General features: G+C 33.4%; 1 protein-coding gene across 1 annotated transcript in view; it reads right to left on the reverse strand.

Moving 5' to 3' along the window:
* Positions 1-23,751, reverse strand: part of LOC129224678 (REST corepressor 3-like) — a 41,554-nt gene extending 17,803 nt beyond the window's left edge. Inside the window, exons 1-5 of the mRNA XM_054859223.1 lie at positions 23,562-23,751; positions 9,520-9,573; positions 5,238-5,312; positions 3,345-3,397; positions 385-546 (exon numbers count right to left, since the gene is read on the reverse strand). Coding sequence (XP_054715198.1) covers positions 385-546; positions 3,345-3,397; positions 5,238-5,312; positions 9,520-9,573; positions 23,562-23,682 — 465 coding nt within the window. The 5' untranslated portion in view covers positions 23,683-23,751. The remainder of the gene's footprint in view (positions 1-384; positions 547-3,344; positions 3,398-5,237; positions 5,313-9,519; positions 9,574-23,561) is intronic.
* Positions 23,752-26,848: the final 3,097 nt, after the last annotated feature.

Raw genomic sequence — 26,848 nt, forward strand, 5'->3', positions numbered from 1 at the left:
ATTGTTTCAGGCTGAATCACAGCTAATGGTTTGGCCAGATCGAAGCTTCAGTGGAAGGGCTTCCGCCTGGCGGAAGCTTCGTTCCTTCTCTAATTAAGTTGATAGACAAAATCTACATCAACACCAGCAAAGTCATAGGTGAAAGCTAGTAGGAAAATAATGATAACTATTGTAACATTTCCATCACTACCCAGATGAGAAAACTGAAGGATTTTTAAATGAGAGATAACTGTAATATGATTTTATATGGCATTATTAAAAAAGGAAAACCAGACAAACTTTTAGGCCAAAAAGTAAAATTCTAAGAAAGCTTAACGAAAATGCTAACGTGCAAAAAATTTAATTAACTCCCAAAGCAACAACAGGAAAACTAGACCCACTGACCATCTGTCGAATGCGGTTGAAGCTCTTTCCGTGGAACTGGAATCCTTGCTCAAAGAGCACTTTGTCCTCGGTGGTCCATTCATCTGGAAATGGTGTATAATTCTGGAGGTCAGCAGTTGCCTTCTCAACATCATATTTATGCCAAAAAAGCATTCCCAAAGCCTGAAAAAGTTATACTGATAATGTTGCATTTTATTCCCAGCTATGCATACAAACATAGCATTGAAACTATTTTCAACAAGTAGGAAAACAAAAAATGAACTACAGGATCAGTTCTAACTTTTGTAATGCTTACAAAAAGTATATTTGAGGCAGTGAGAAGCAAAGGGAAATAAGTGGACATTTTCAAGTTTTGAGTAAAACACATTTTAAGATAACGTCCTAGGTAGGCTTGCCAGGGTTCATACACTTTTGGTTAAAAAAAGTTCCCTGACTTTTCCAGGTTTTCCAGGTTGTTTTTTAGAAAATTCCAGGTTACTCGCTTCATTAAAAATTTAAGTTTAAATAGTAATATTTTCAAAATAATTAAAATTGTTTAAAGTAGCAATGCAGAAGAACTGAAACTTCTTCTCCCCTTAGATTTAAAAAAAAAAAACTTAGATTTTTTTCCTTTGTTTTCTCTGTCAAAATTTTAAGTTTTTTTTAAACATTTTGTTCAAAATTGTTTTAATTTGTTTACTATTTGTTGAAAACAGAGTACTTTCAACTAATTTTAGGGTTTTTTTGATGTCATGCGTAATATTATAGCGTTTTGCTGTAGTCCTGCAGCAACCTTTTAGCATCCGCTTTTGGTTTACAATACTTTTTATTTTCTTATAAGTAGGTTACACAAAACATATTGAGCAAAATGCAAAGCTAAATTTTAGTATAAATATGGTTAACTTGTTGCATCAATTGGCATACCATGTAATGCATAGTAACAAAAATCAACATCCGCCGATCATAGGCCAATGCCAATAATCTTTTTTTTTTCACATATTAAAGGACGCTTACATTAAAATTTCAAATTTTCTTTTCCAGAAAGTATTAGTTAATTTTCAAAAATTCACAATGTTTTGCACATTTTAATGTTATTTTCAATGTTACTCATTGATATAAATACCCAATTCTGTTTCTGAAAGTTTAAGTCTATTTCCATTGTGCCATCGATCAAATATGGCGACAAAGTGAAAAATTTAAAATAATATGTAGATTTTTGGATTTGTAGTATAAAAGTAGTAATAAATAATTAATAATCCTTAAAAGGATACAATAAAAGCAAAATAGTCAGTATTTAGCACATAAGAGTCTAAATCAATTAAAACAAAAAAATGTTATAAAGATTAAATTTTGCATTTTTCCAGAAAATAATTACAAATTATCCGGAAAAAAAAGGCACAATTTGTGTTGTTTTCAATAGTTTGCATTGCAATTAACATCCAATGCCGTTTTCGGAAACTTAGGCACTTAAAAAGTCTTGTGTACTTCCATCTTGGGAATGACCAAATATGGCGGCTATGCCCAAAAATAAGAAATAACTTTTTTAATTTATCGCATGAAGACAATTAAAAAATAATTAATCTTCATGAAACTACAATTCATTGAAAAGTTTTTATCACATTTGCGTCCGAGGCAGTGAGGATAAGATTAAGTTTTAAGAACAAAATTTTTTTATTTCTCAAGAAAATTATTTTAAATAACAATAGAAAAACAATTTGTAGACCATTTTTTGTTATTTTCATCAGTTTTCAATTAAAGAAAACATCCAATTCTGCTTTGTTTTTAGAAACTTAGGCATTTTAGGATCGTATCTACATCCATCTTGTGAATGACCAAAGATGGCGACTGCGTTTCACACGTAGTTGAAATGATTTTCCGATCAAAAAAAAAAAAACTATTTTCCCCGATCGATCTTCCCATCTACAGGTTGTGCTTCCGAAGCAGTAAATTGTCTTCTCTCCTTTTGAGTTTGTATATAATTGCTGTTCACCTGATTTTTTTTTCCCTTGGGAACTACTGAGAGCCAAAAATAGCGGCTGCTGAAGATTTTTTGGGTCGCCACTTTTTCATTGCTTTAAAATTGTTACAATTTTTTTTAAATACATCGATAAAAATGAAGATTAGATCTCATAAAACCAATTCCCTGGGAAAAAATTGGGAAAAGAAAAATTTTGGGGACACATTTGGAAAATTCCCTGACATTTTTGACTATGTCATTTTCCATGATAATTCCAAGTTTTCCCGGAGCATACGAACCCTGAACCGAATAGAATGTTGTGGCAACCCATCTAAAACTTTAGGCAGTAGAAAGAAATGCGTTCCCCTCACTGACTCCATGCAAGAAAATCTTCGATCTTTTGGCGCATTTTTCGTTGTGAAAAAAAAAAAACGTTCATTTCTCGATCGCAGTTTTTAAGTGCCAACGTCGGTTTAGATAAAAATTTACAATTTTTTTCGTGAAATCACAATAAAAACGAAGACTAGATCTCATGGTAGTTAATTCCTTGGGAAAAAAAATTTTTGGAGGACAAAATTTGAAAACTCCCTGACTTTTCCCTGACATTTTTGACAATGTCATTTTCCCTGACAATTCCCGGTTTTCCCGGAATTCCCGGAGCGTACGAACCCTGCTTGCATTGAGAAGTTTTTCTAAATCATGCAGTATAACACAACCTGCCAGGGCTACTAGTATTGTCTTGCCCCAAGACAGAGGAGAGGTTCGCTTTCCATTTGTATTGGGTTTCTACAAATCTTTAGTTTTGCCATTCACATCCCTTTGCTTCTCACTGCCTCCTCTCAATTTCCAGATAAAATTGCTTGTCATTAGCATATCAAAGAACATATTTTGTCGAGATTAATCCCAACCAAAACATGAGACAAGAACAGTTAAAATATCTCTCAGGCCTAAGAATTTATCCCGGCTCTTAAAATTTTACAACTTTTGTAGGACTCTTATGTTATGATATGAGAAATAAATATACCTGTTCAACATTGTATCCACATTTTTCTTTGGCTTCGTTAATATATTTGTCCACTGCAGAAAAGAAAAACGGTTTAACAAACGATTAAAACACACCAAAATTATATAATTAAAATGTCCTTGAATTAAAAAAAACATTGATTTTTAAATCATTAGAATATTATAACACTTTTTGTCTAAAATTGTGATGATAAAAAAAGGAATTTTTGAAAATGGGCTGACCAAAAATAATGCCATGTTGGTTTTCAGGATGTTTGACCCCTTCCCTTGAATGTCAAAAAGTATCATATTTCATCATACCTCCAGTTCAAGAATCAAGCACTACATTTTCATTATATTCCAAAATATATTTTTAAATATTGAGTAAGCATTTTAATGGTAAGAAATTTAAGGCAAACATAGATCACAGATTATAGACCGATTTGCTTCAAACAAACTATGTTGGAAAACGCTAAAAGAATATGTATAGAAAAGATCTTTCTGATTTGAACAATTTTTCGTTCTGTTTTGAACAGTTCAAAAACCCTTAATATTAGTGCCTACGAGGAAAGTAAAAGTCAATACAGATCTCAAACTTTAAGGTGGATTTGCTTTTGTACCCAAAAATCAGTTGGACTTTGACTTCCTTAATCTGACTCTGAAGCTTTATCAGCAATTTAAACTCTCAGGGAAAATGACTCTGACTCTTTTATCCAAAAATCGGTCCAACTCCGGCTTTGCAAGCATTGGCACAGTTGTAGACTTTCAGTCACACTCAGATTCTTAGAATTTAAAACCTTTGACTTCCAATTCAGATTTCTTTGCCCCAAAATGAGATCGACTACAACTCCACACACCTGGTTTTTACTGTAAAAATGTTGTTGATATGATTTGTTTTTATTTTCACTCTTAAGTTTACAATTGGGTACTCTATTTTTGGCAACGGCAAACAAAGCGAAATTCCGAGTCCGTTATGGATTAACACAGCTGACCAAACAGTTTATTTATCTATTTTTTTCTTCTTTTTAATGATAAAAATTATTTTTTCAAGTGGACATTTATTATTTTTGATCAATTTAAAGTAGTACTAATTTTTTAAAATTCTTTTTGAAAGCGATTAAAGATTTTTTTAACGGAAAAAATATATATTGCCTGCTTTATTTAAAATGTGCTTCTACTTTATTAGTCTATTTATTTATTTTTTACGTATCTATTTCATCAGAGGAACGAGGCATAATTACTTTCTTGATAGTCAATATGCTTTTATTTTCAAACACTGAAAGTTTTTTTTTTTTTTTTTTTTCAATCCATGAAAAAGTTAATTTTTTATTTATTTATTTTTTTATGAGTAATATAATTGGAATTCAGCTAGGCCATTGTTTATGGTTTTTCCTAGTAAGTGACAGTTTCACATAATGAAAAAAAAAAAAAAAAAAAAACAAGTTTTGATATTGAAAAATATTTTTGTGCAGAAATTACATGTTCTCGAGAATGATCCAACTCAGTTTGTGTAAGAAATAAAATTATAACTAATTGTATCACTTTAATCAATAATTTATAGTTTACTCTTAGGTGATGATAAGTGGTTCTTTGTTATAATCATACACATAATTATTAAAAAACTCATAATTTTCTCCATATTCAGCTCATTTATGTTATATATTACTTTTTAACTTGTATCACTTCATTTTGTTTCAAACTTTTATAAAAAGACTGAAATCAGTCACAGAATGAAAACTTTATAAACCTATATAAATATAAAACTTTATTTTTATTTCATAATCAAATATATTATTAATTTAATTTTAACAACTTGTTGAAGTTAATTTTCAAAGATATTTTTTACTTCATAAAACCTCAGTTCACTGCCGCATAGATAACTGTTTACAATTTTTTAAACTTTTTTTATGCTTACATTTTTCATCTTCAATTGCAGGACAGGGAGACCAGACCAATAGTGCATTTTCATTTTCATAAGCTGGACAAGGTCCTGAAAAACAAACATGTATCCTGCATTAACAGTCCTTGTTACAATGTTTTTGGAGAAGTAGTATTTTAAATATTTCACTACACAGAGTATAACTCCTATTGAAAGATTGTCATGGGACTGGAAAAAGTTATCGTTAAATCAAGGATGTCATTAAATTGAGGAGCATCAACATTCAATGCAGTCAATTCCAGACCAGTGAAATTCAGGGGTGCCCACCTAGGGGCTGTCATGGCGCAGACCAGGGTTGCCACAGAAGTTCAAGAATGAAATTCCCTGACATTTCCAGGTTTTCCAGGTGGTTTTGAGAAAAATTCCAGGTTATCGATCTCCACCTTCATTTCGCAACATTAATATATACATCTCAAATTTTGATAAAACTTACCTCATTTTCAAACTTTACAAACAATGGTTACCAAATTTAATTTACTCAAGCTGAAATATTCAAAAATATGTACTAAGGGTGGTTCATTTTTTTTTTCTCTCAGCTCGAGTCCAAGACATCCTTTATCTGTTTTAAATTTACTAATAGTATTGTGCTGTAAAAGTTTTAGCTTCTAACTCAAATTTTAAGAGGTTGCTCAATGACCCCTTAATTTAACATTAGCCCTAGAATAGAAAAAGTCACAAATTTAGAAACATTTAATTTCCCCAGCTGTTTTTCTTTTTATGTAAGTAATTATTTTATTGCAATGAATATGCCTATAACTCGTGTAGATTATAGTATGTAACATTGTTTTTTCAGTTCCATGCAGTTTTTAACCCCCTCCCCATACTTATGAAGTTTGGGGAGGGGGTCGAGCACCCTCTTTCAGTTGGAATAGGAAGTTCAAATTCTTCCAGTATTTTACTATCCACAAGTCTAAAATCATTGAGCGGTGTCCTGTCTTCTAGAAGAAACATTTTTTTTTAAGTGTACTTTTGAACTACCCTAATGTACTAACACAAGTGAAGCAAATCACTCTAATAAAGAATTAATGTAAATGTAGCATATCTAATTTTCAATAGCGAGGAGCCACTGCCTTACATCAAGTGAAAGAACTGCGAAATTAACAATTGTGACATCTGTATCACAAAAATAAAGTTAATTGCTAAAATAATCTGAACTAAAAAATTACGAAACCTAAACTTTTTCAATTATTGCCTTCCACCTCTCCAATCCATTGAATTCACAGCGCTTTTAGACTTTGGCCTGTAAAAAAATCATGCATCTTTTAGTTTTACATATTTCCCCTGTTTGTTGCTCATAAAACAGGGGTGCTCCCTCCCTCCAAGTTCAATGGCACAACCCTCCCCCCCCCCCATATTTCTGAACGCCTTAGCGCTTTTTTTATTTTTAACCCTCTTTTTTTATTTTTTTACCTATTTATTTATTTTTACTTATTACTGTTTTGAAAGAAAAGTGTGCTCGCTCCTCCGCAATAAAATACACACACACAGATGAAAATAATAAAGTAAAATAATATGAGTAAATAATTTGAATAAAAATAAAGTAAAATAAATAATTAAAAAATCCCCCCCCCCCAAAAAAAAAAAAAATTTGATGGCGCAACTTGAGCCATAATAACTCCTATGGGCACCCTGTCATAAAGTTAAATTTTGAGCAATGATCAGAAACTTCTCTGATGTGCAGATTTTTTTTTTAATCGGATTACTTTTATTTTGAAAGAAAGAAGTGCATTGAAAGTCTTTAAAGATCACTACCAAAATACTAAAAAATTAGCGATACTTCTGTAAAAAAGAAACTTTCTAAGTTTAAAATTGTCTAATGAACTAAATTTACAGAACAAAATTGTTTAGAAGAATACGATTTCATTAATTAATTTAAAGAAATAATATAAAATATGAAAAGATTATTGCAGCTCATTAAGAATTTCAGTCGCACTCGCAGACAAAACAATGTGTTGTGTATCATAACAACTTCAGAACTGTGACGTAAACAAGCAGTGTTTAAACAGAGCCCGCTCAAACTAGGAAGAAAAGAAGTACCTTCTGCGCATGTCCGCCACTGACTGCGATGGCTGATAAAAAGAATTATGGAGTTGATAAAAAGAACTGCGAGGGAGAAGAAGAAAGAGGGGAATGACAAAACGACGAATGGGAATAGGAATAGCAGCAAAAAAACAAGGTTGAAAGCTTTTTTTTTTTTTTGACGTCAGTCATAGACCGCGGTCTCGCAGGCTGCGCTAAGAACGATCAAGAACGATAGGAAATATGCAATTTTTCATTTTCCCTGATTTTTGGCCATTTTCATTTTCCCTGACAATTCCAGGTTTTCCCGGTGGTGCGTCGCAACCCTGGCAGACTGCGGCATTGAAATTTTTAGGAGGGGGGGTCAGGGGTATTTTGCTCTCAGGGGTATTTTGCTCTGCTTTTTTAGGGGGGGTGCGGGCAACCCTGTGAAATGTATCATTAAATTTAGAAAATCTCATGATTCCAAATCAAGTTTCTTTCTTGCCCATAACAGTAAAATGGCAATAAGTATAAAGAACAAAATAGTATTCAGTTAGAAACGAAAGCACGACATTTAAGCATGTAAAAATTTGATAAATTTCCAAAATATGAAATTTCACTTGTTTAAAAAGATTTATCAGCTAATATTTCCTTTTTTTCTTTTGTTAATTGAACATAGTCTAAAACTTTTTCTATATGGCAAACGGTTTTAAAAAATGTAGCTCCCCATAATTCCACTATGCTTGCTTGAGTTATTTTGGAAAATTTCAATTATTGTGGGTTCTTGGTGCAATTTAAAATGTTACCAAATTTGCAGTAATCCTTTTGGGATACCTTGAATAATGCTCCCCCTCTCTTCTTTGTAAAACTATCCGCTACTAATTTTCGTCGATATTGTTGCTAGAGATCCTATATACGGAGAAATTGGACAACGGCGCATCGATCTCGGCCATGTTTAGTCCAAGTGTCGTCAGCTCAAAATGCTGCTCTGTGTGAATTTCTAGCTTTCCCGAGGAATATAGGACATTATATCTTAAGTACAGACTTACTTTTTTTTCTCCTCGTATTTTTATAAAACAGAGTTAGTTCAAAATCTGGCAATCCGGCGCCAATTGTTTCGTATCGTCATACGCATACAAAGAATTTTTTTTCCTCAAAAATTTGTTCATAAAGATAGAAAACAAATAGATATTTGTGATCTGCACATTGCATTTCATAATATCATAACTAGCTTCTAATTTTTTCGATACAATGTACAGTGATATTTGGGGCAGAAGATGCATTATGGTCTACGGGGAGTGGGTATCTTTGGACTTAAGATGGCCGCCGTTCCGAAGTTGTCCAATCTCTATGTATTTAGAATTTCAAATTGTGGCCAAATACTGAGACATTTTTGGTGACCATAAAATGCTGCTAAATACAGGGTGTACGAAAAGTCCTTGACACATTTAAAAAATTCATAGAAAACCAACAAATGGTTGTATGAATTTGCGGTTTGCACCATAATACTTCACAGGTTTCAAGAGTTTTTATGACATCGGAAAAAAAAATGAAAAGGGGAAAAAAAGAAGAAGAAAAAAGGCATTTAGCAGCCAGAGTATCAGTATATGCTTTGCTTGTAATTTTTCGTTTAGTAATTTTCATTCCTTTTGCGTTTTCCCATGTCAACAAAAATGATTTAAAAGTTACTTTTAAATTGTTCACAGTCGAAACAATATATTTCTAGCATAACTCTTCCACTGTTTCAATCACAAAATTAGGAATATATTAGCATAATCACAAGACAATGACAAAGTGAAATCTCAGCAGAAAAACCACAACTCAAAGTGAAATAAGAGAAATTGACTTATCTTTCCTAGAACCATTATTTGAAAGAACAAAATGGTTTTTAAAGTGGGGAGAGCTGGTAAAACTAAATTCTTTAACCAATCTCAGTTGGCCAGAAAGTACCTTTCAGAACCAGGCGTTCACAACTAGCACCAGAGATGTAGTACACTTATTTTCAAAATCTCGCCCCCCCCCCCTCTAGATTAAAAAACAAGTGATAAATATACTTTATAATAATTTCATTACCTAAAATAAATCAACAAATTCCAAAAAAAAAAAAAAAAAATCATTAGGTATTTAACATTTGGATTATTCCAATGTTTTCAAAAAATCTACACAAGAATCAAATAAAATTTAAAGCAAAAAGCTACAAAATTGGTAAAAAATAAGAAGAAAAATCTTAATAAACAAAAAACAGCAAGCTTTATACCTGTAGATACCAAGTCAGGAATAACTGCTTGATATTCAGGACCCACTTTCATTGCTAGAAAAGAGTAATAAGATAATGTTAAAAAAAAATATTCAATAATGCATAAATGGTGCAATAAGCAAGATCTAATTCAGGGAGATTAAAGGTATGCAGTTGAACCCTGTAAATACAACCATGGTTAATACGAACTAACGGTTAAAACAAACAGGTTTTTGTTAACGAATTTGATTTGCTATTTAGCGTTAAGATCAAACGAAACTTCTGATCTATTCATGGAAAATTTCCCCTCACAGAATACTATTTTTTCCTCAACTAGTTTGTGTCATTGTAGAAGCTGTGCTGTGAAGCATTTGTTGAATATCTTCCTATAAAGAATAAAGCACACTTTTTTACCTTTGGAAAGGACAACCTGCTTAGGGATAAAAACCTTCGGATTTTACAACCTGTCCCTCCACTATCAATCCCCCTTCTTTGAATGAGTTCTTCAAATAACACCAAACAGATCCGCACAATGACGATGACTGTACCACTTAGGCTCTTTCATTTAGTCTTTCCTACCCTAAAGCAGAATACTTTGTGATGTTCTGCAACATAAAATCATTTGCCCAAAATTGTTCTGCAAGTACTTCTAGCATTGTACACATAGAAAGGTTATAAAATTAGTTGAAAACTATAAAATCCCCAAAATTTGAACAAGCTGTAAAACCTAAACCGTGTAAGATTCTCCAAAGGCATAGAAAAAGCAAACATGTAAAGTTTTATTAAAATCCTAGTCTGGGTGTCAAACTATGTTTTTTTTTTCTTAATTTTACATAGTATGAACGAGGAATTAAAACAATGTTGATAAATGAATGAATTGCTAAAATAATTTATTAAATGAGTCGAGTTACGACAGCATATGATAAAGTACCTCAAAACTTTCAAAATTACTGAAATATATTCACAGGGTTCATACACTTTTGGTTAAAAAAAGTTCCCTGACTTTTCCAGGTTTTCCAGGTTGTTTTTTAGAAAATTCCAGGTTACTCGCTTAATTCAAAATTTAAGTTTAAATAGTAATATTTTCAGTATAATTAAAATTGTTTAAAGTAGCGATGCAGAAGAACTGAAACTTCTCCCCTTAGATTTAAAAAAAAAAAAACTTGTTTTTTTTTTCGTTTGTTTTCTCTGTCAAAATTTTAAGTTTTTTTTCAACATTTTGTTCAAAATTGTTTGAATTTGTTTACTATTTGTTGAAAACGGAGTACTTTCAACTTATTTTAGCATTTCTTTGATGTCACGCGTAATATTATAGCATTTTGCTGTAGTCCTGCAGCAACCTTTTAGCATCCGCTTTTGGTTTACAATACTTTTTATTTTCTTATAAGTAGGTTACACGAAACATATTGAGCAAAATGCAATGCTAAATTTCAGTATAAATATGATTAACTTGTTGCATCAATCGGCATACCATGTAATGCATAGTAGCAAAAATCAACATCCGCCAAACATAGGTCAATGCCAATAATCTTTTTTTTTTTTTTCACATATTAAAGGACGCTTACATTAAAATTTCAAACTTTCTTTTCCAGAAAGTAATAGTTAATTTTCAAAAATTCATAACTTTTTGCACATTTAATGTTATTTTCAATATTACACATTGATATAAACGTCCAATTCTGTTTCTGGAAGTTTAAGTCTACTTCCATTGTGCAAACGATCAAATATGGCGACAAAGTGAAAAATTTAAAATAATAAGTAGATTTTTGGATTTGTAGTATAAAGTAGTAATAAATAATTAATAATCCTTAAAAAACTACAATAAAAGCAAAATAGTAAGTATTTAGCACATAAGAGTCTAAATCAATTAAAACAAAAAAAATGTTATGAAGATTAAATTTTGCATTTTTCCAGAAAATAATTACAAATTATCCGGAAAAAAGGGCACAATTTGTGTTGTTTTCAATAGTTTGCATTGCAATTAACATCCAATGCCGTTTTCGGGAACTTAGGCACTTGAAAAAGGCTTGTGTACTTCCATCTTGGGAATGACCAAATATGGCGGCTATGCCCAAAAATAAGAAATAACTTTTTTTTAATTTGTTGCATGAAGACAGTTAAAAAATAATAAATCTTCATGATACTACAATTCATTGAAAAGTTTTTATCACATTTGCGTCCGAGGCAGTGAGGATAAGATTAAGTTTTAAGAACAAAATTTTTCATTTCTCAAGAAAATTATTTCAAATAATAATACAAAAACAATTTGCAGACCATTTTTTGTTGTTTTCATCAGTTTTCAATCAAAGAAAACATCCAATTCTGCTTTGTTTTTAGAAACTTAGGCATTTTTGGATCGTACCTACTTCTATCTTGTGAATGACCAAAGATGGCGACTACGTTTAACACGTAGCTGAAATGATTTTCCGATCAACAAAAAAAAAACATTTTCCCCGATCGACCCTCCCATCTACAGGTTGTGCTTCCGAAGCAGTAAATTGTCTTCTCTCCTGTTGAGTTTGTGCATAATTGCTGTTCACCTGATTTTTTTCCCTTGGGAACTACTGAGAGCCAAAAATGGCGGCTGCTGAAGATTTTTTGGGTCGCCACTTTTTTCATTGCTTTAAAATTGTTACAATTTTTTTTAAATACATCGATAAAAATGAAGATTAGATCTTATAAAACGAAATTCCCTGGGAAAAATTGGGAAAAGAAAAATTTTGGGGACACATTTGGAAAATTCCTTGACATTTTTGACTAAGTCATTTTCCCTGATAATTCCAAGTTTTCCCGGAGCGTACGAACCCTGAACCGAACAGAATGTTGTGGCAACCCATCTAAAACTTAAGGCAGTAGAAAGAAATGCGTTCCCCTCACTGACTCCATGCAAGAAAATCTTCGCTCTTTTGGCGCATTTTTCGTTGTGAAAAAAAAAAACGTTCATTTTTTCGATTGAGGTTTTTAAGTGCCAGCGTCGGTTTAGATAAAAATTTACAATTTTTTTCGTGAAATCACAATAAAAACGAAGACTAGATCTCATAGTACTTAATTCCTTGAGAAAAAAAATTTTTGGAGGACAAAATTTGAAAACTCCCTGACTTTTCCCTGACATTTTTGACAGTGTCATTTTCCCTGACAATTCCCGGTTTTCCCGGAATTCCCGGAGCGTACGAACCCTGATTCAGGATGCAAAAAAATTGAAATCTCAAGCAAGGCACGCAAATTTTCGACGAGATACGTGTTTCAAAGTTGGCATGTTTTCAAAACATATTTTTATGGCAGAAATTGTGGTGGATGAAGATTGGGGGGAAATTAGGAAAAAGGAACCAAAAATGCAAGAAAAATCAGAATCTTTTCTGATTTATAAGAAATATAAGATTGCTCTAAGGTCTTGAAAAGTGAAATAAGGAGCAAAACATTTTTTAAAAATTAGCTAAAATTCCAGAAAAAAGCTGGAAGAATCTCATCTTGTATGGTGATTAAGGGCATACAGCATACGCAGGTAGTCAAATATGATTTTCGGATTAAAAAAAAACAGTAGAATTTCTGCAAGTATCTAAATGTTGCACAAATTTTGCAGATATCTCTAAGTTCAAAGTAAATCTCAAGTTTCTGCAAATGAAGAATAAAATTCCGACATTTTGCACCAACTTTCGGCCGAATAAGACATAATTTACGACAATTTAAGATTTTCTTCTAATTCGAAGAAATTCTGCAGAATTATATCTTTAGTCGGAAGATATTTGCAGAGAATCTGCAATTCCTGCAAAAATTCTACCAATATCTGCAGTTTGCAGAAATTCTACAGATTTTTCTAAAATTTCCGCAGAAAATTTGTCCGAGTTTTCCTTTCTCATTTGAATAGAATTGTTCTACAGCTCAGGCATCTGTTCTGCAACATATGTAGCAAATTTTATTCTGCTTTAGAACTCTACTAGAACATTGCTAAGGTCAGGATAAGGCACGTTCAGGCCGGACGAGAGGCCATGTCAGCCTAGTCCAAAACTAGGGGCCCAGGCCTTGCGGGGGGGGGGGCAACATTGAGAAAAAAAGAAAGAAAAGAAGGAAAGGAAAAAATAAACAAAAAAAGAAAACGGGAGAAAACACAAGAGAAAACGTAAAGATAAAGTAAAATTTATTCTTTTGGTATTTACTGTTGTGGCAATTTTTTTTTCTTTTTCTCCTTTTTTTTGGTGGGGGGAGTGGGAGGGGCCCGGCGACGCAATTGACAAGGGGCCCGCCTTGGCTCTCTGCACCCCTGGGCAGGTTATTTCATGTTTTAAATGGCTTAGTTTTTTCTGTTTCATGCAAGAAAAACATTGGTAGTATCTATTGTGATAATCGTATGTTTCTTGTGAATAAAATGTTGCTTTTTTTTAGTAATCTTTCAAAAACTTATGATGACAAGGTGACCATAAAAAGTCATCAGTTATGTCATAACAAATAGTTATAATAGCAACCCTATTTAAAATAAAAATTATGTAGTTTTTTTCTTCCCCATTTCACTAATTCGTGGTTGTTACCAACGACAACACAAACAAATGCATGAATTTTTGGCATTTCGTTCGTATATCAACTGAGTTCAACTCTATTTTTAAAAATCATACTGACATTTTTGTAAAATTTTAATTTGTAGGACACACAGAACAAGTCTTGATACAACTTTAAAAGATGTATAACGGGAATGTGGCACCAGTGGCGGCTCGTCACTATGGGCCGGGTGGGTCGGGCCCACCCGACACAATAGTGCATAATTAGATTATTTAAAAATGTCTTGAGTTTCAGTTTTAAATCAAATCAGGGCATGAAACTGATTTTGAATTTCTAGCACTCTGCTAATTGCTAATATAAGAAAAAAGTGTTCCTTTTCTATCAAATAGCGACAGCGCTTTAAGAATGATTCTTTAGGCCATTTTAACGGCTTCCCACAACTTAACCAACTGCGAGCATTAAATCAAAGTAACGAAAGCGGCAAGCGACATCACCCCGAACGATGCGTATGGGCCGGCTTCCTTCCTGCCCCTCCAAAAATATCTTCATCCAATAACAATAGTAGAAGCAATAGGAGGAATGTGTCTCGTCTCGCGTCAGTTATACGAAGTTTCAGTGAGGCGATGGGCAGAATTTTCGAAGCCCACTCCACGGGGAAAGGAAAAGTTCTCTTATCGCTTTCTCTCTCTCTCTTTTGATTTAATCCATTTTTTCCTTTTCTTTAATCTTAAACGGCTGTTACTATGAGGTACTGGGGTTTACAATACTTTGGGTTCCCACTCGTTTCATTGCATGGGATGTCCATTTTAATTTGTTTATTTTTCTTTATGGACATTTTATTTTCGAAAAGGCGTTTGCCATTTTTTAAGTGAAACTTAAAAAATGGCAAACACCATTCAAACTGAAAGTTTGAATTTAGGTTCAATTGGTTTTCAGTGTCGTGCTTATATAACAAAAGTTAAGCTTTATATTTTTGAATTAAAAGCTGCACCTAAAATAATCTTCATTGGGTGAGATTTTTTCAATTTTGTTTATAAGCTACGCTATTTGGTTAAAGTAATAAGTCTTAATCGTGTTTTCCTTATTGTCACGCCTTTTTTACGCTAGAGTATTCTAACGCAGAGCAAACCTAAATTATTACACAATAAAAATTAAAAGTAATTTAAATTTCGTATAAAAAGAATGTATTGGTAATTAAGTAAACTGTGTTTCTAGAAAAATTAGTTACTAGTTTCATAATTTGATATATATGAGGCAAAGGGATGTAAGTGGCAAAATTAAAAATTTGGAGATAACCAGTACAAATGGTAGTGAACCTCTCCTCTGTCTTAGGGCAAGAGATAGCACTAGTAGCCCAGGTAAATGCTGCTCTATACCATTATTTAAAAGAAAAAAAAAATCTGAAAGCGCACCTAGGATCTGATCTTTAAACGCGTTTCACTCAAAACTTGAAAATGTCCACTTACATCCTTTTGCTTCTCACTATCTCGTATAATAACGAAGCATGTTAGAGTGAAAGTTAATGCTGCTGCATGATCCCAGTCACAATCTAATTTTTGCTATTCTGTATGGGAAAAAGGAGGGGGGGGGGGTCTTATTGGTCTTCATTGCCTTATTATTTGGCACACCCTCCTTAGTTCTCTTCATTTTATCTGTTTTCCTTTTTCTTGTGAAAACTGTATACAATCGTCAGAGGCAACCCGACCTTTTGGGAGGAGAGTGGTTGAGTTCTCAATTTACAAAATGAAACCCCGAACTTTACCGAATGATATAAATAAAGCATGCACACATACTAAAACATAAATAGAAGATACATTAGGCCTGAAAAGCTATAAGGACGTCAAATTTGCCAAATAAAGAAACTTTTTTAGGCCACAATAACCTCCATCAGGGGGCCCCTGATAACAGCGGGCCCACCCGCCAAATTAAGCCACGAGCCGCCACTGTGTGGCACAAGGGTAAGTTTTAGCTATAATTTTAATGCATGTTTGAGTGTTCATATTTTTACGCTATTGTATACACTCGTATCGTTTTTTACCAATTATTCGGATTATCCACGGTTTTAACTTACCTGTGGCTACCGTGCCACACTGTTCTACAGATAATCGGGAGTTTGCTTTTTTTTTTCTTATGACAAAAAATTAAGAACCGAAATAATTAGGAACTAAAATAACTTACTTTTAGCAGAAGAGTTCAATTTATTACTTCATTCCTCATTAAAACCAATTAAAAAATAAAGTTAAACACATGTGAAAATTAATCAGTGCTGAAAAAAATAGTAATAAAATTTGTTTCTTAAATAAAAAATTTTCAATGTAACAGTAACATGTGATTTTGTTAGAGGATTTGTAGAACTATAGGTGATACTCTTGTTGATCATAAATTAAAATAAAAAATACTAATACAGTCGATGCTCTTTAGATTGACCTCCTAATTATTACGACCCTTCCGTTATAGCGACCGATGCAGGAAGTTCTGCTCCGTATTCCATAGATGCAACGTTATTTTATCGTCCATTACAGCATCCAAACTGAACTGTTCATTGCAATATAACATCCAAAATTAAATTTATTTTCTTTTTTTTCGTTATCCTGAGGACTAAGTACTCGAGAACTAATATTTAAACATATAATATTTTTAAATTTAAAATATTTCAACAGTTACAGGTTGGTATCGGATGAAAGAAAAATAAATGATGAAAACTGCACCCAAAAAGACGTTTGATTCTTATTTCATCATCTTCATTACAAATCTTATTTTTTAGAAAAATTCAATAAAGTGGAAAGTTTCTATGTCTACGTAATAGGAGAAGATATACTTGGAAAAGATCCAAGTGCGCCCATTTGGGGGGGGGGAGGCAAGTGAGGGCTCAAGCCTCCTCTTAAAAATTAGAACTTGCTTTTAGTACTTTTTCTTTGCAAAAATACAAATACAAAAGTGAGGACCAGCAATAGGTTCTGGGCCCAGCTAGACTGGTCCTAGTCAATTTACAATCCCCAGTGAAGATCAATGGCCCTCTTAAAACTATCTACTCCCTTGCTCATTACCACCTCTTCCGGTAAGCTATTCCAGGGTTCCACTACCCTGCTAAAATAATAATTTTTCCTAACATCCAAGTTAGCCTGAGATTTAAATAGCTTAAAACAATAACCCCTTGTCCTGTTTTCGGTGCTAAACTTCAGCCCTGTAACATCTTTCATTTTAATAAATTTAAACAACTGAATCATGTCCCCTCGGTCTCTTCTTTGCTCAAGACTGTACATTTTTAGCCTTCTAAGCCTGAAATCAGGGCCGTGGTAGCCCGATCGGTAGAGTGTCGGATTCGGGGCCAGAGGGGTCCTGAGTTCGAATCTCGATGGTCAAAGATCCTCCGTCGTCATTAAAGGGGACTGGGCGACGTTAAATATGCTCGTAGTCTCAATGTCCTCCAAGTGAAACGATACCTCTGGGGGTGCTAGCACCAGGTAGCTATTAGCTCCTGAACTAGTTCTAAATTCTCATTAACTGTTCGATCCGGTGATGGTGCTACCATCTATCGGTATATAAAATAATGAAGGCAAGGCACTTAATATGCAGTCCTCGACTTAAATACAGTTGTAGTCGGTTGTGACTTGGAATCGGAAGCCTGGAATCGTAGTTAAGTGAAAAAGTCAATTTATTAGCCTTGTAGCCCGCCTTTAAACCCTTTCCAATACATTAATATCTTTCTTAAGATAAGGAGACCAAAACTGAACAGCATACTCCGAATGAGGTCTTACCAAACTTCTATATAAGGGCAGAAGAACTTCTTTTTAGATTTGTTTGAAATAGATCTATTAATAAACCCAACCATCTTATTGGCTTTGTTACTAGCAATGCTGCACTGCTGGTTAAACTTTAAATCCTGACTTATTAAGACCCCCCCAGATCACTAACTTTGTCTGCTTGACTATTGACTAAACCTTGCAAATAATAACTTGTACACTTATTTCCATGCCCTAAATGTAGCACTTGACATTTCCCAACATTAACAGCCCTACCCCATTCATCAACCCACTCCGTAATATGATCTAAATCCTCTTGCAGCTGATTTGCTTGTTCTTCATTTTCTACAGTTCCCATAACTTTGACATCATCAGCAAAACAATTCATGTTCCCAGAAATATTTTTGTGAATATCGTTCATAAAAACAATGAACAAAACAGGCCCTAACACTGATCCTTCAGGAACCCCGCTTAAAACCTCACTCCAATTAGAATAATTGGTACAGATGTGATATACCCCCCCCCCCCCCCATTTGGCGACATCCGATTTTTTGTACAAAATTGAAATATTTTTCTCGCCAATGAGGCGATAATTTTTTAAGCATGGTATCCCTGGCGAAATTAACCTGTGTTTGGTAAAGGTAAGCTAGTTAGATCTGTTCAAACTTGTTTACTTGGGTTTTTAGATACGTGTTGTTTCGTGCAATATACCTTACAGGAAAGCTTATTTTGTGTTACTTTAAATTCAGTAGTTGTTTTTTGAAGTAAAAACATTAGAAAATGCCAGTTTCTTCAAACTTGAACGTTAATTAAAAGTTAACTCCAACGTGTTGTGTATCTGTAACGTGCCATTGTCATGTGATGTATTGTTTTCGACTGAGTGTGAGGATTTATACCATAAAAAGGTAAGTTCTTCATTTTAGAATTAAAAAAAACCCTCTCACTTCCGAAATTCTTTGTTTTTACAAATCCTTGAGGGGTTCTTGTAGTTTTTAACTTTATTTTTACTGTTTGTAAATTAATTTTACAAAAGTAGTATGGTTATTTTGTTCTAAAAGTTAATTCTTATCGATGCCACGAATTATTTAGACATTCTATTAACGTGCTTACTTTAGGTACTGACTTTCTGAAAATAAGTTGACTCCAGCATTTTGTGAAAATATAAAGGTGTTATTTTATCCAAAATATAATAGGTATTTTGAAAGCATGTCTGGATAGCAAATTAATGTATGGTATATTTATATTCTTTATGTTTGGGTTGTTCTGTTGAGACATTTCTACTTTTCATACATCGAAATTTGAGTAACTAAGCGCTTTTTTGGCTGAAATAGTTATTGATTTTGGGGATGTTTTCCGCTTTAAACATCGCAATTTGAATCGCTTTGCTCTTTTTTAGCAGAGTATGAGAAAAGTTTTTGTTCAATGAGATGCATGATGGAAAATAGCTTTTATTTCTATTGGTACATATTTCATTGGTGAGCTGTTATAGTAATTTGTCAATTCAAGCATTTTAAATACTTTCTAGTAATTGTTCTTTGTGTCCAAAACTTTCTAGTTTCTGGTATTTTTGAAGCGTATATTCGTGATGTTTTTTGTTGTGGTTTTATGTTGTTTTTATATATATTGTGTTCTAAAGTTTTTTGATCATATTTTTTTATCTGATTTTTTCCTGTTGGCGCTAAAAAAACATCGCTAAGAACGATGTATGACATATGTCGTCATACAGCGTTTTCTTGGCGACGCTTTCTTGGCGCCAACAGGAAAAAGTCGCCAAGGGTGGAGTATATCACATCAGTTCCGAATAATTTCCCCTTACAACTACCCTTTGTTTCCTTCCGGTCAGCCAGTTTTTTAACCAACTGAAAGTTTTCCCTATTATTCCTATATCAGGTAATTTGCTAAGTATAGCAACATGCGGTACCTTATCGAAAGCTTTTTGAAAATCAATGTAAACAACAGCTGCAGGCTTCTTATTCCCCAAAGCCATGGTAACTTTGTCATAGAAATGTAATAAATTAGTTGCACAAGATTTACCTTTCCTGAAACCGTACTGAAAACTAGTCAATAGATTATTAGTCTCTAGAAAATTTACTATCTTAATTTTTATCAATGTTTCAAAAATTTTGCAAACCACTGAAGTTAGACTCACAGGTCTATAATTTCCCGCACTCCCTTTAGACCCTTTCTTGAAGAGCGGTGTAATGTTAGCCAGCTTCCAGTCCTCTGGCACTGTCCCCGAGTTATAAGAAGCATTGAAAATATTTACGATTACATCTGCTAATTCTTCCGCGCATTCAACTAAAATTTTTGGATAAATATTATCTGGTCCCGGAGCCTTAGTCTCTAATTTTTTTGAAATGAAGTAAAACGTCATCCCTGGAAAATACAAAATCCTCAAGCTGTACTATAGCTTGTGTCTCATTTATTTGCACTGTAGTCATTCAAAATGACTTTATTAATAGTTGTTCTTCCTTCAAAAGATTTCTTCTTAATAATGAACCAGGAAATAGATTAACCATTACTCATCAAATTTTTTACAAAATATTTTTTTCTAGAAGAAGTGAACTTAAAAAGAATTATGTATATACATTTTTTTTTCAAACATCTCAACTCAACTCCACAAAGTTCAGCGTTGAACATGTGTTAAATCAGTGTTCACACATTCTTCAGCAGTATATAATATATACCGCACAATGTATGCATTTGTATCTACCATTAGAATGTAAGGCTGATCTTACAAGTGCTGAAAACATGCGGCTCAGACCTTAATGTGGAATTCTCAAGTTTTATTGAGCAAATAACTTGCAATCCTGGAATAAAAGAGTGCATGTACCCTGAATGTGAGGTTTGCGTTAATAAAATTCACTTGTTCAAACCAAAAGCAGACATCCAATCTACCCCAATACGATATTTTCAGTGACAAAAAGATGATGATACAATGTCAAAAGTAGAATAACTTAGTACATGCAGAGAGGCTTTTGGGGAACTTGTAAAATAGAAACGAAATTTTCTCCTTCACACATTTAATAAACAAGAGCAAGCTCCGACTTTTGAGCAGTTAAAATCTCAAGTCAATGGTGAAAATGTTGTAATGCAGCTAGATTTTTCTGAAAACGCTGCAATATTACAGCAAAATGAAATTCAATCGGCATATGCCCAAGTCACAGTCTTCACAACTCATGCATGGATTTCCAAAGAAATCACTCAAAGTTTTGCCATAATTTCCGATACTTAAGATCACACTAAAATCAATGTACATAAATTTGTAAGTTACCTTTTAGATTACCTTAAAGCCAACTACCCAAGTATTCAAAACATTCAAATTTTCTCAGAGGGGCCCAGTTCACAATTTAAACAAAGATATTTATTTTCCAACTTATATTTATTCGAACAGAAGTGCAAGATGAAACTAATCTGGAATTTTTTTTGTGACGTCCCATGGGAAAGGGAGTTGTTGATGGCATAGGCGGTACAATGAAAAGAACTGTCTGGAGGAATGTAAGAGCTGGAAAGGTGTTCATCAGTTCACCGCAAGAGTATGCATCTGTGGCTTCGTCATTAATTAAAGACGTGCATGTACACTACATATCAGATAAATAAGATAAATCTTTTATCCATCTTTTGTTGGATGTCTTTTCATCCATAAGCTCATTATTTTTTGCATTGAAAAAGGCGTTCCCTGTAACGCCGAAACACGTGTCTGCTGTAATTTACAAATTTGTGCTTCTTCTAACGTTGTTTTGTCTTACTTTACTACCTATCATCTGAAGAAATCATGCAGGATTCCACAACTTTGCTCCAATATTGAGATAAAATCCTTCTAGTTCCAAGTATTCAATCCGTGCAAAAACTGCGTCAAAGCGATTTTATCCAATAAAATTTGTATTTCAGACACCTCTTCTTCAAAAACGTTTAAGACTTGTTATGCTGTTTACAGAAGAAGTGTTTGACAGTGATGTCTCCGTCAAATTTGAAGATATGGATTTTATTTCAAATCTTAAAGTAAATGACTAGATTATCGTTCGGTACGAGTCCGTACGTTACCCAGGATGCATCACTCAATTAAATTTTGAAGAGATTGAGGTCTCCGTGATGCATAGGGCAGAAGGTCACTTTAAATGGCCGAAGGAGGATGATAAAATCTTTTACTTGAAAGAAAATATCTTTAAAAAAAAATTTCCACGTATCCCAATAGGAAGTAGGGGGACAATTCACATTTAATGAAAATATTTAAAGTAATATTGTAATATATCTCATTTATTGTCCTTTACCATATTATTTAAGATTCAAAACAAAATTCATTTAACTTGGTATTTAAAACTTTTATTTACGTCCGACACCATGTAGTTTTGTACATATTACGTCCGACACCATGTAGTTTTGTACATATTACGTCCGACACTAAGATTTTACGTCTGGCACAAGTACCAAATTCCATATTTCAAGTCTTAATACTTCCAAAATTAAATTTTTTTTAATGTGTTATCTTTCATCATTGTTCTTTGGCATAAAAGTAGTTATAATGTTATGGATTAAGCCATTGACCTGAATCTTAGATTTTAGTTTTGCAAGTCTCATTTTTCAGATTCAGCTCATACGTCCGACACCAAAATTTGATAATTTTTTTTGTCTAAATAAAATTTTTTGTCAAAGATTCTTTTTATGGTTAATAATTCTACACACATGAGTAAGTATATTAAAAAATATTTTGATCAGTTACAAAATTGAATACCAGCAAAATTAATTATTTTTTTAAGCAAATTTCGTGCAATTTTTACGTCCGACATCGTGGAATTGCCCTTCTTGCATTAAATTTAACACTAAGAATTTTTAAATTATTTAATTTGCATGCCTTAGAAAAACCATTTCCCAATAAATTCATACAAAAATTGCACAAAAATTCATGTTTAAAAAAAATTTCAAATGTTTTACAGCACTAGAAGAAATTTAAGATGAACTTGATGGATAGAAAAATAAAAAACACCACCACCGACTTAAGGCTCTCAGAGAACCAAAAAAAAAAAAAATATTATGAATGCAAATAGAACTCGGAAATAATATATTAAATTAATTAATAAAAAATTAACGGGAAAACATAAAAAAAAATGTATACCTATTTTTGCTTTTGTTATCACACATATCTAAATTGCAACCACCTACAAAAAAAAAAAGAAAGAAAGAAAGAAAAAAAAAGAGAAAAAAAAGTCAAAATATTTCGTAAAAAATTTCAGAAAACCACGTTTTTTTTACTTATTTTTTGAAACAACAATATGATGGAAGAGTTCCCCAACAGCATAAAACACGAGGAAAAAAATCCTTTTGAAACGTTTTTCAGTTTATTGAAAATGGATTCCGAACTTTTTCCAAAGAATTCCGAAATTCGGGGCATTTTTTTAGAAAAACCTTCAATGCTAGAGAATTCATTCCAAACAAAGTCGAGCGTTCTCGATACGTCTGAACCATTCACGGCTTCCGTACTTTCACTGATAAGCCTGTTTGATTTACGACTTCCGTCGAATTATTTTCAAACCGATTTTAATCCTTGAAATGAATATATTAGTACATAGTATGCAAAAAAATTAAAAAGTAAATTATTTTCTTTGCAATCTATATAGAAATAGTCATAAGTGAGAAAAGAGTAAGAATTATTTCGAACGAAGTTCTCACGGCTTCCGTAGAATCCGTTCCGTTTTCAAGATATTTATAATTGCATAAAAGACTATTTAATGCAAGTTCAAATTTTTACCCCATGAAAATATACCATATTTTTCTTTAAAAATATGGATGCCATAGTAAATTAGTTAGTAATATCACAGAGAAAAAACTTACAATATTCAGACTCGTCCGTGTTACTACTTTCGTCCGAATAATGTCCATTCGCACTTGGACTAGCCGCGCGAGAACGCCGTCCGCTTCGAATATCTTGTACACCTCTTTCGGAAAGCACCATTTTTAAACAAAGTTAATAAAACCAAAATAACTAAATTATTTAACTTCCGTTGCACACTTACAAGCAAAACTTAACGCCAATACGAAAGTACGACAAAATCAAGAGTGTTGCCACTTAAAGTAACAAAATTACACTTTCTGATTCTTCGTCCGTAAAAGGGCTCCGCAGTAACTGGGAATGATTCGCAACTCCAATAAGCTATAGGGGGCGCTGCCGCCACTGTCTAATGGCGGATGAAAAAGGTAAAACAAACGCACGCCGTAAATTATAACTTGCTTTGACGCTTAGTGAATGACAGTAATTTTTCATCGTGTTTGTGGGAAGCTTTCTTTTCTATTCTTCTGAAAATACATTACATCACAAACTATATGATGCCTGTAATTTACCCCAAAGAAAACACGTGGAATGGAATGTTTTACCTTTTTCTTTAGTGTTATTAATCACCGCAAGGTAGCGTATTCGAGCTGTGGAGTTGCGAATACTAGAATGTAAATGACAACATTTAAGTAATTCATTAATTAAAAAAAGTAATCGCGTAGCTTAGAAAATATCTAAAACCAGTATTTTGTGTGTTCAGTAATTGTTGAGCAAAATTTTGCGTGCTAATGGGACAAAATTATGATTTCTTCAAAAGGAAAGATGACTATAAACTTATCCATAAAACAATGAGGATAATTTTAATTATATTATGGGTACATTAAAAGTGGGTCGGGGGTGAATTTTAAGAAATATGAGGCCTCAAAACGTAGCTTTAGCCATAATTTTTTTTCACCGTAGGTAGCTAAAGCAAGGATACCATACCCCCCCCCCCCCCATCTGGATCCACGTGGGTCCAAATGAAGTAATATTACAAAATTTTGAAAAAAAGTCAATATAATATGTATTTAATAAACTAAGTAGTAACCTATTCCTGCAAAACATTCTTAAAGTATTTATCATATAAAATTGTCATGAATCCAGGATCCAGGTCAATCATTTCAACTTTTTCCGGCGTGAAGGAGGAAAGGTATCTCCTAAATTTATCGCCGCCTTGGTCAGCTTGGCCCCCTACACCCTGCGATGCTTCTACCCCCCCACCCCAAGCCTTTCACTAACCCTCGTATGCTTTCGACTAGGCTTTGACATGATCTCTCGTTTGCTCTGACAAATATAGGTTCAAAAAAAAAAAAAAAAAGAGGGATATACATAAGAATAAAAGAATCTAATGGAGAGTGCCTAAAGATTTATTATTATTTTTTTTTTTTTGAGTAATCATGAATTGCTTATTAAGCTCACGACCAAGGTTGACGTTGCTCTGATTTTTCATATTACCTTGACGACGAGAATTACTTTAGCTCGGTTTTTCTTTTCTTTTTTTTTAAATATTTATTAAGGGGATAAATTTTCGTCGCCAAATTTGCCATAATAACCAGTTCTTTATTACCGCATCCAAAAGACCTTTTTTTTTCCATTCATGATTGCGAAAAACATAATTTGAATTCAAGACGACAAAATTCAAATTATTTTTTTTACAGCTGAGAGGGCTTTTTAATCCTCAAAACATTGGTTCTGTGAAGGATTACCATCAAAATCTGAAAACAGAGCTAAAAAATCAAAATGATAGCTCACCAGACTTTCCCCTGGGGATTTCCAGTGACAAAAAGTTAAGTCTTATTCAGATTGGATATGGGAAAGTGCTGTATGCTGCTGTAGTGCTGCTCTTGATGAAGGTGTTTTTTTTTTTTTTTTTGAGCAATCACGATTGCTTATTGTCCTCACTTGACTGTTTTTGGCGTTCCTTTGATTTTTCCCACCGCCACCCTCCGCAGCATCACCGGCGACCGGATCCTCACGATGCTGCTATTATAGCGAAAGCCGTCTCCAGGTTGCATCCATATCCTACACTTATACGCATGCATACACGCATATACACACAGACACATGCACACATACATACACCTACACAAACACATACACACAAACATACAAAAACACATACACACACTCAAACACACACACACGCATACACCTACACATACACACACCTACACACAATTACCCACACACTCATGTCTGCACACAGAGACAAACACATAGGCCTACACACACATACACATTACCCCCCACACACAAACACTCATACCTGCCCAGAAACACACATGCCTACACACAAACCCCCACACCCACATAAACACACACGCCTACATACACACCCACACTCGTGATTGCGAAAAACATAATTTGAATTAAAGAGGTCAAAACTCAAATTAATTAATTTTTTTTTTTTTTTTTTTTGAAAATTTAAAAATCGCTATACAGTGTGCTCGTTAAAGTCTTTTTATCCTGATAATTTCTGAACGGCAAGAGCTATAGTTACAAGTTGTCTACATGCAAAGTTGCCATGTGCTACACAATGAAGCCAAATGCAGCGCCATTTGGTGACAAAAATCGAAGTTAGCGTCCTTATCTCATAAACGATACGAAATGTCTGCTGCAAATCGTCGACTGTGGTGGTTGCGTAGAATGGAATCTACAGGGCTAGATGGGCAGCATAGGCATATGGGGCATGGTTCCAGGGCACTAGCATTTGGGGAGCACCAAATCTGGTACCCTCTGGTGTCCCTGGATGTTTATGACATCAGTTTCCCATTAATTCTCCAACAGGATAATTAAACCTTATTTCAAATGTCTTGCGGTGAAAGAAAGTTAAGGAGCGTAGCATTTTGAAGGCTCTTATTTTATCACTGGCAGGGGAGAAAAAAAATGGGGGGGGGGAGGGACAAAGTTTGATGATTAATATTCTGCATCTGTTTTTTAAAAAAATATTTAAAGATTTCTTTCCGGGAAAAGTACGCTTTTACCCAACATTTGCTTTTTCTTATAAAAATACCTTTGCTTTCTTAAAACACGTTCTTTTCTTTTCTTGAGCAAGGGACACCGATCCCCTGAACCTCTCTGATTGCACCACTGCCTGGTGCTTTTTAACGCATCATTATTACTACAGTGGCCGCCGCTTATATGAATCACGTTTGTTCTTAACAGTTTTGATTCCATAAAGCGGCTGATTCAATAAAGCGGATAGTTCAATTACGCTAGATTTTATTCTGTTTTTGACAATATGATTCATCAAAGCGGCTGATTCAATTTATCGATATCCACTGTATTACTAATAGCATTATTTATTTAT

This window comes from Uloborus diversus, chromosome 6, assembly GCF_026930045.1.
Source record: "Uloborus diversus isolate 005 chromosome 6, Udiv.v.3.1, whole genome shotgun sequence".
In the NCBI taxonomy this organism is placed as follows: Eukaryota; Metazoa; Arthropoda; class Arachnida; order Araneae; family Uloboridae; genus Uloborus; species Uloborus diversus.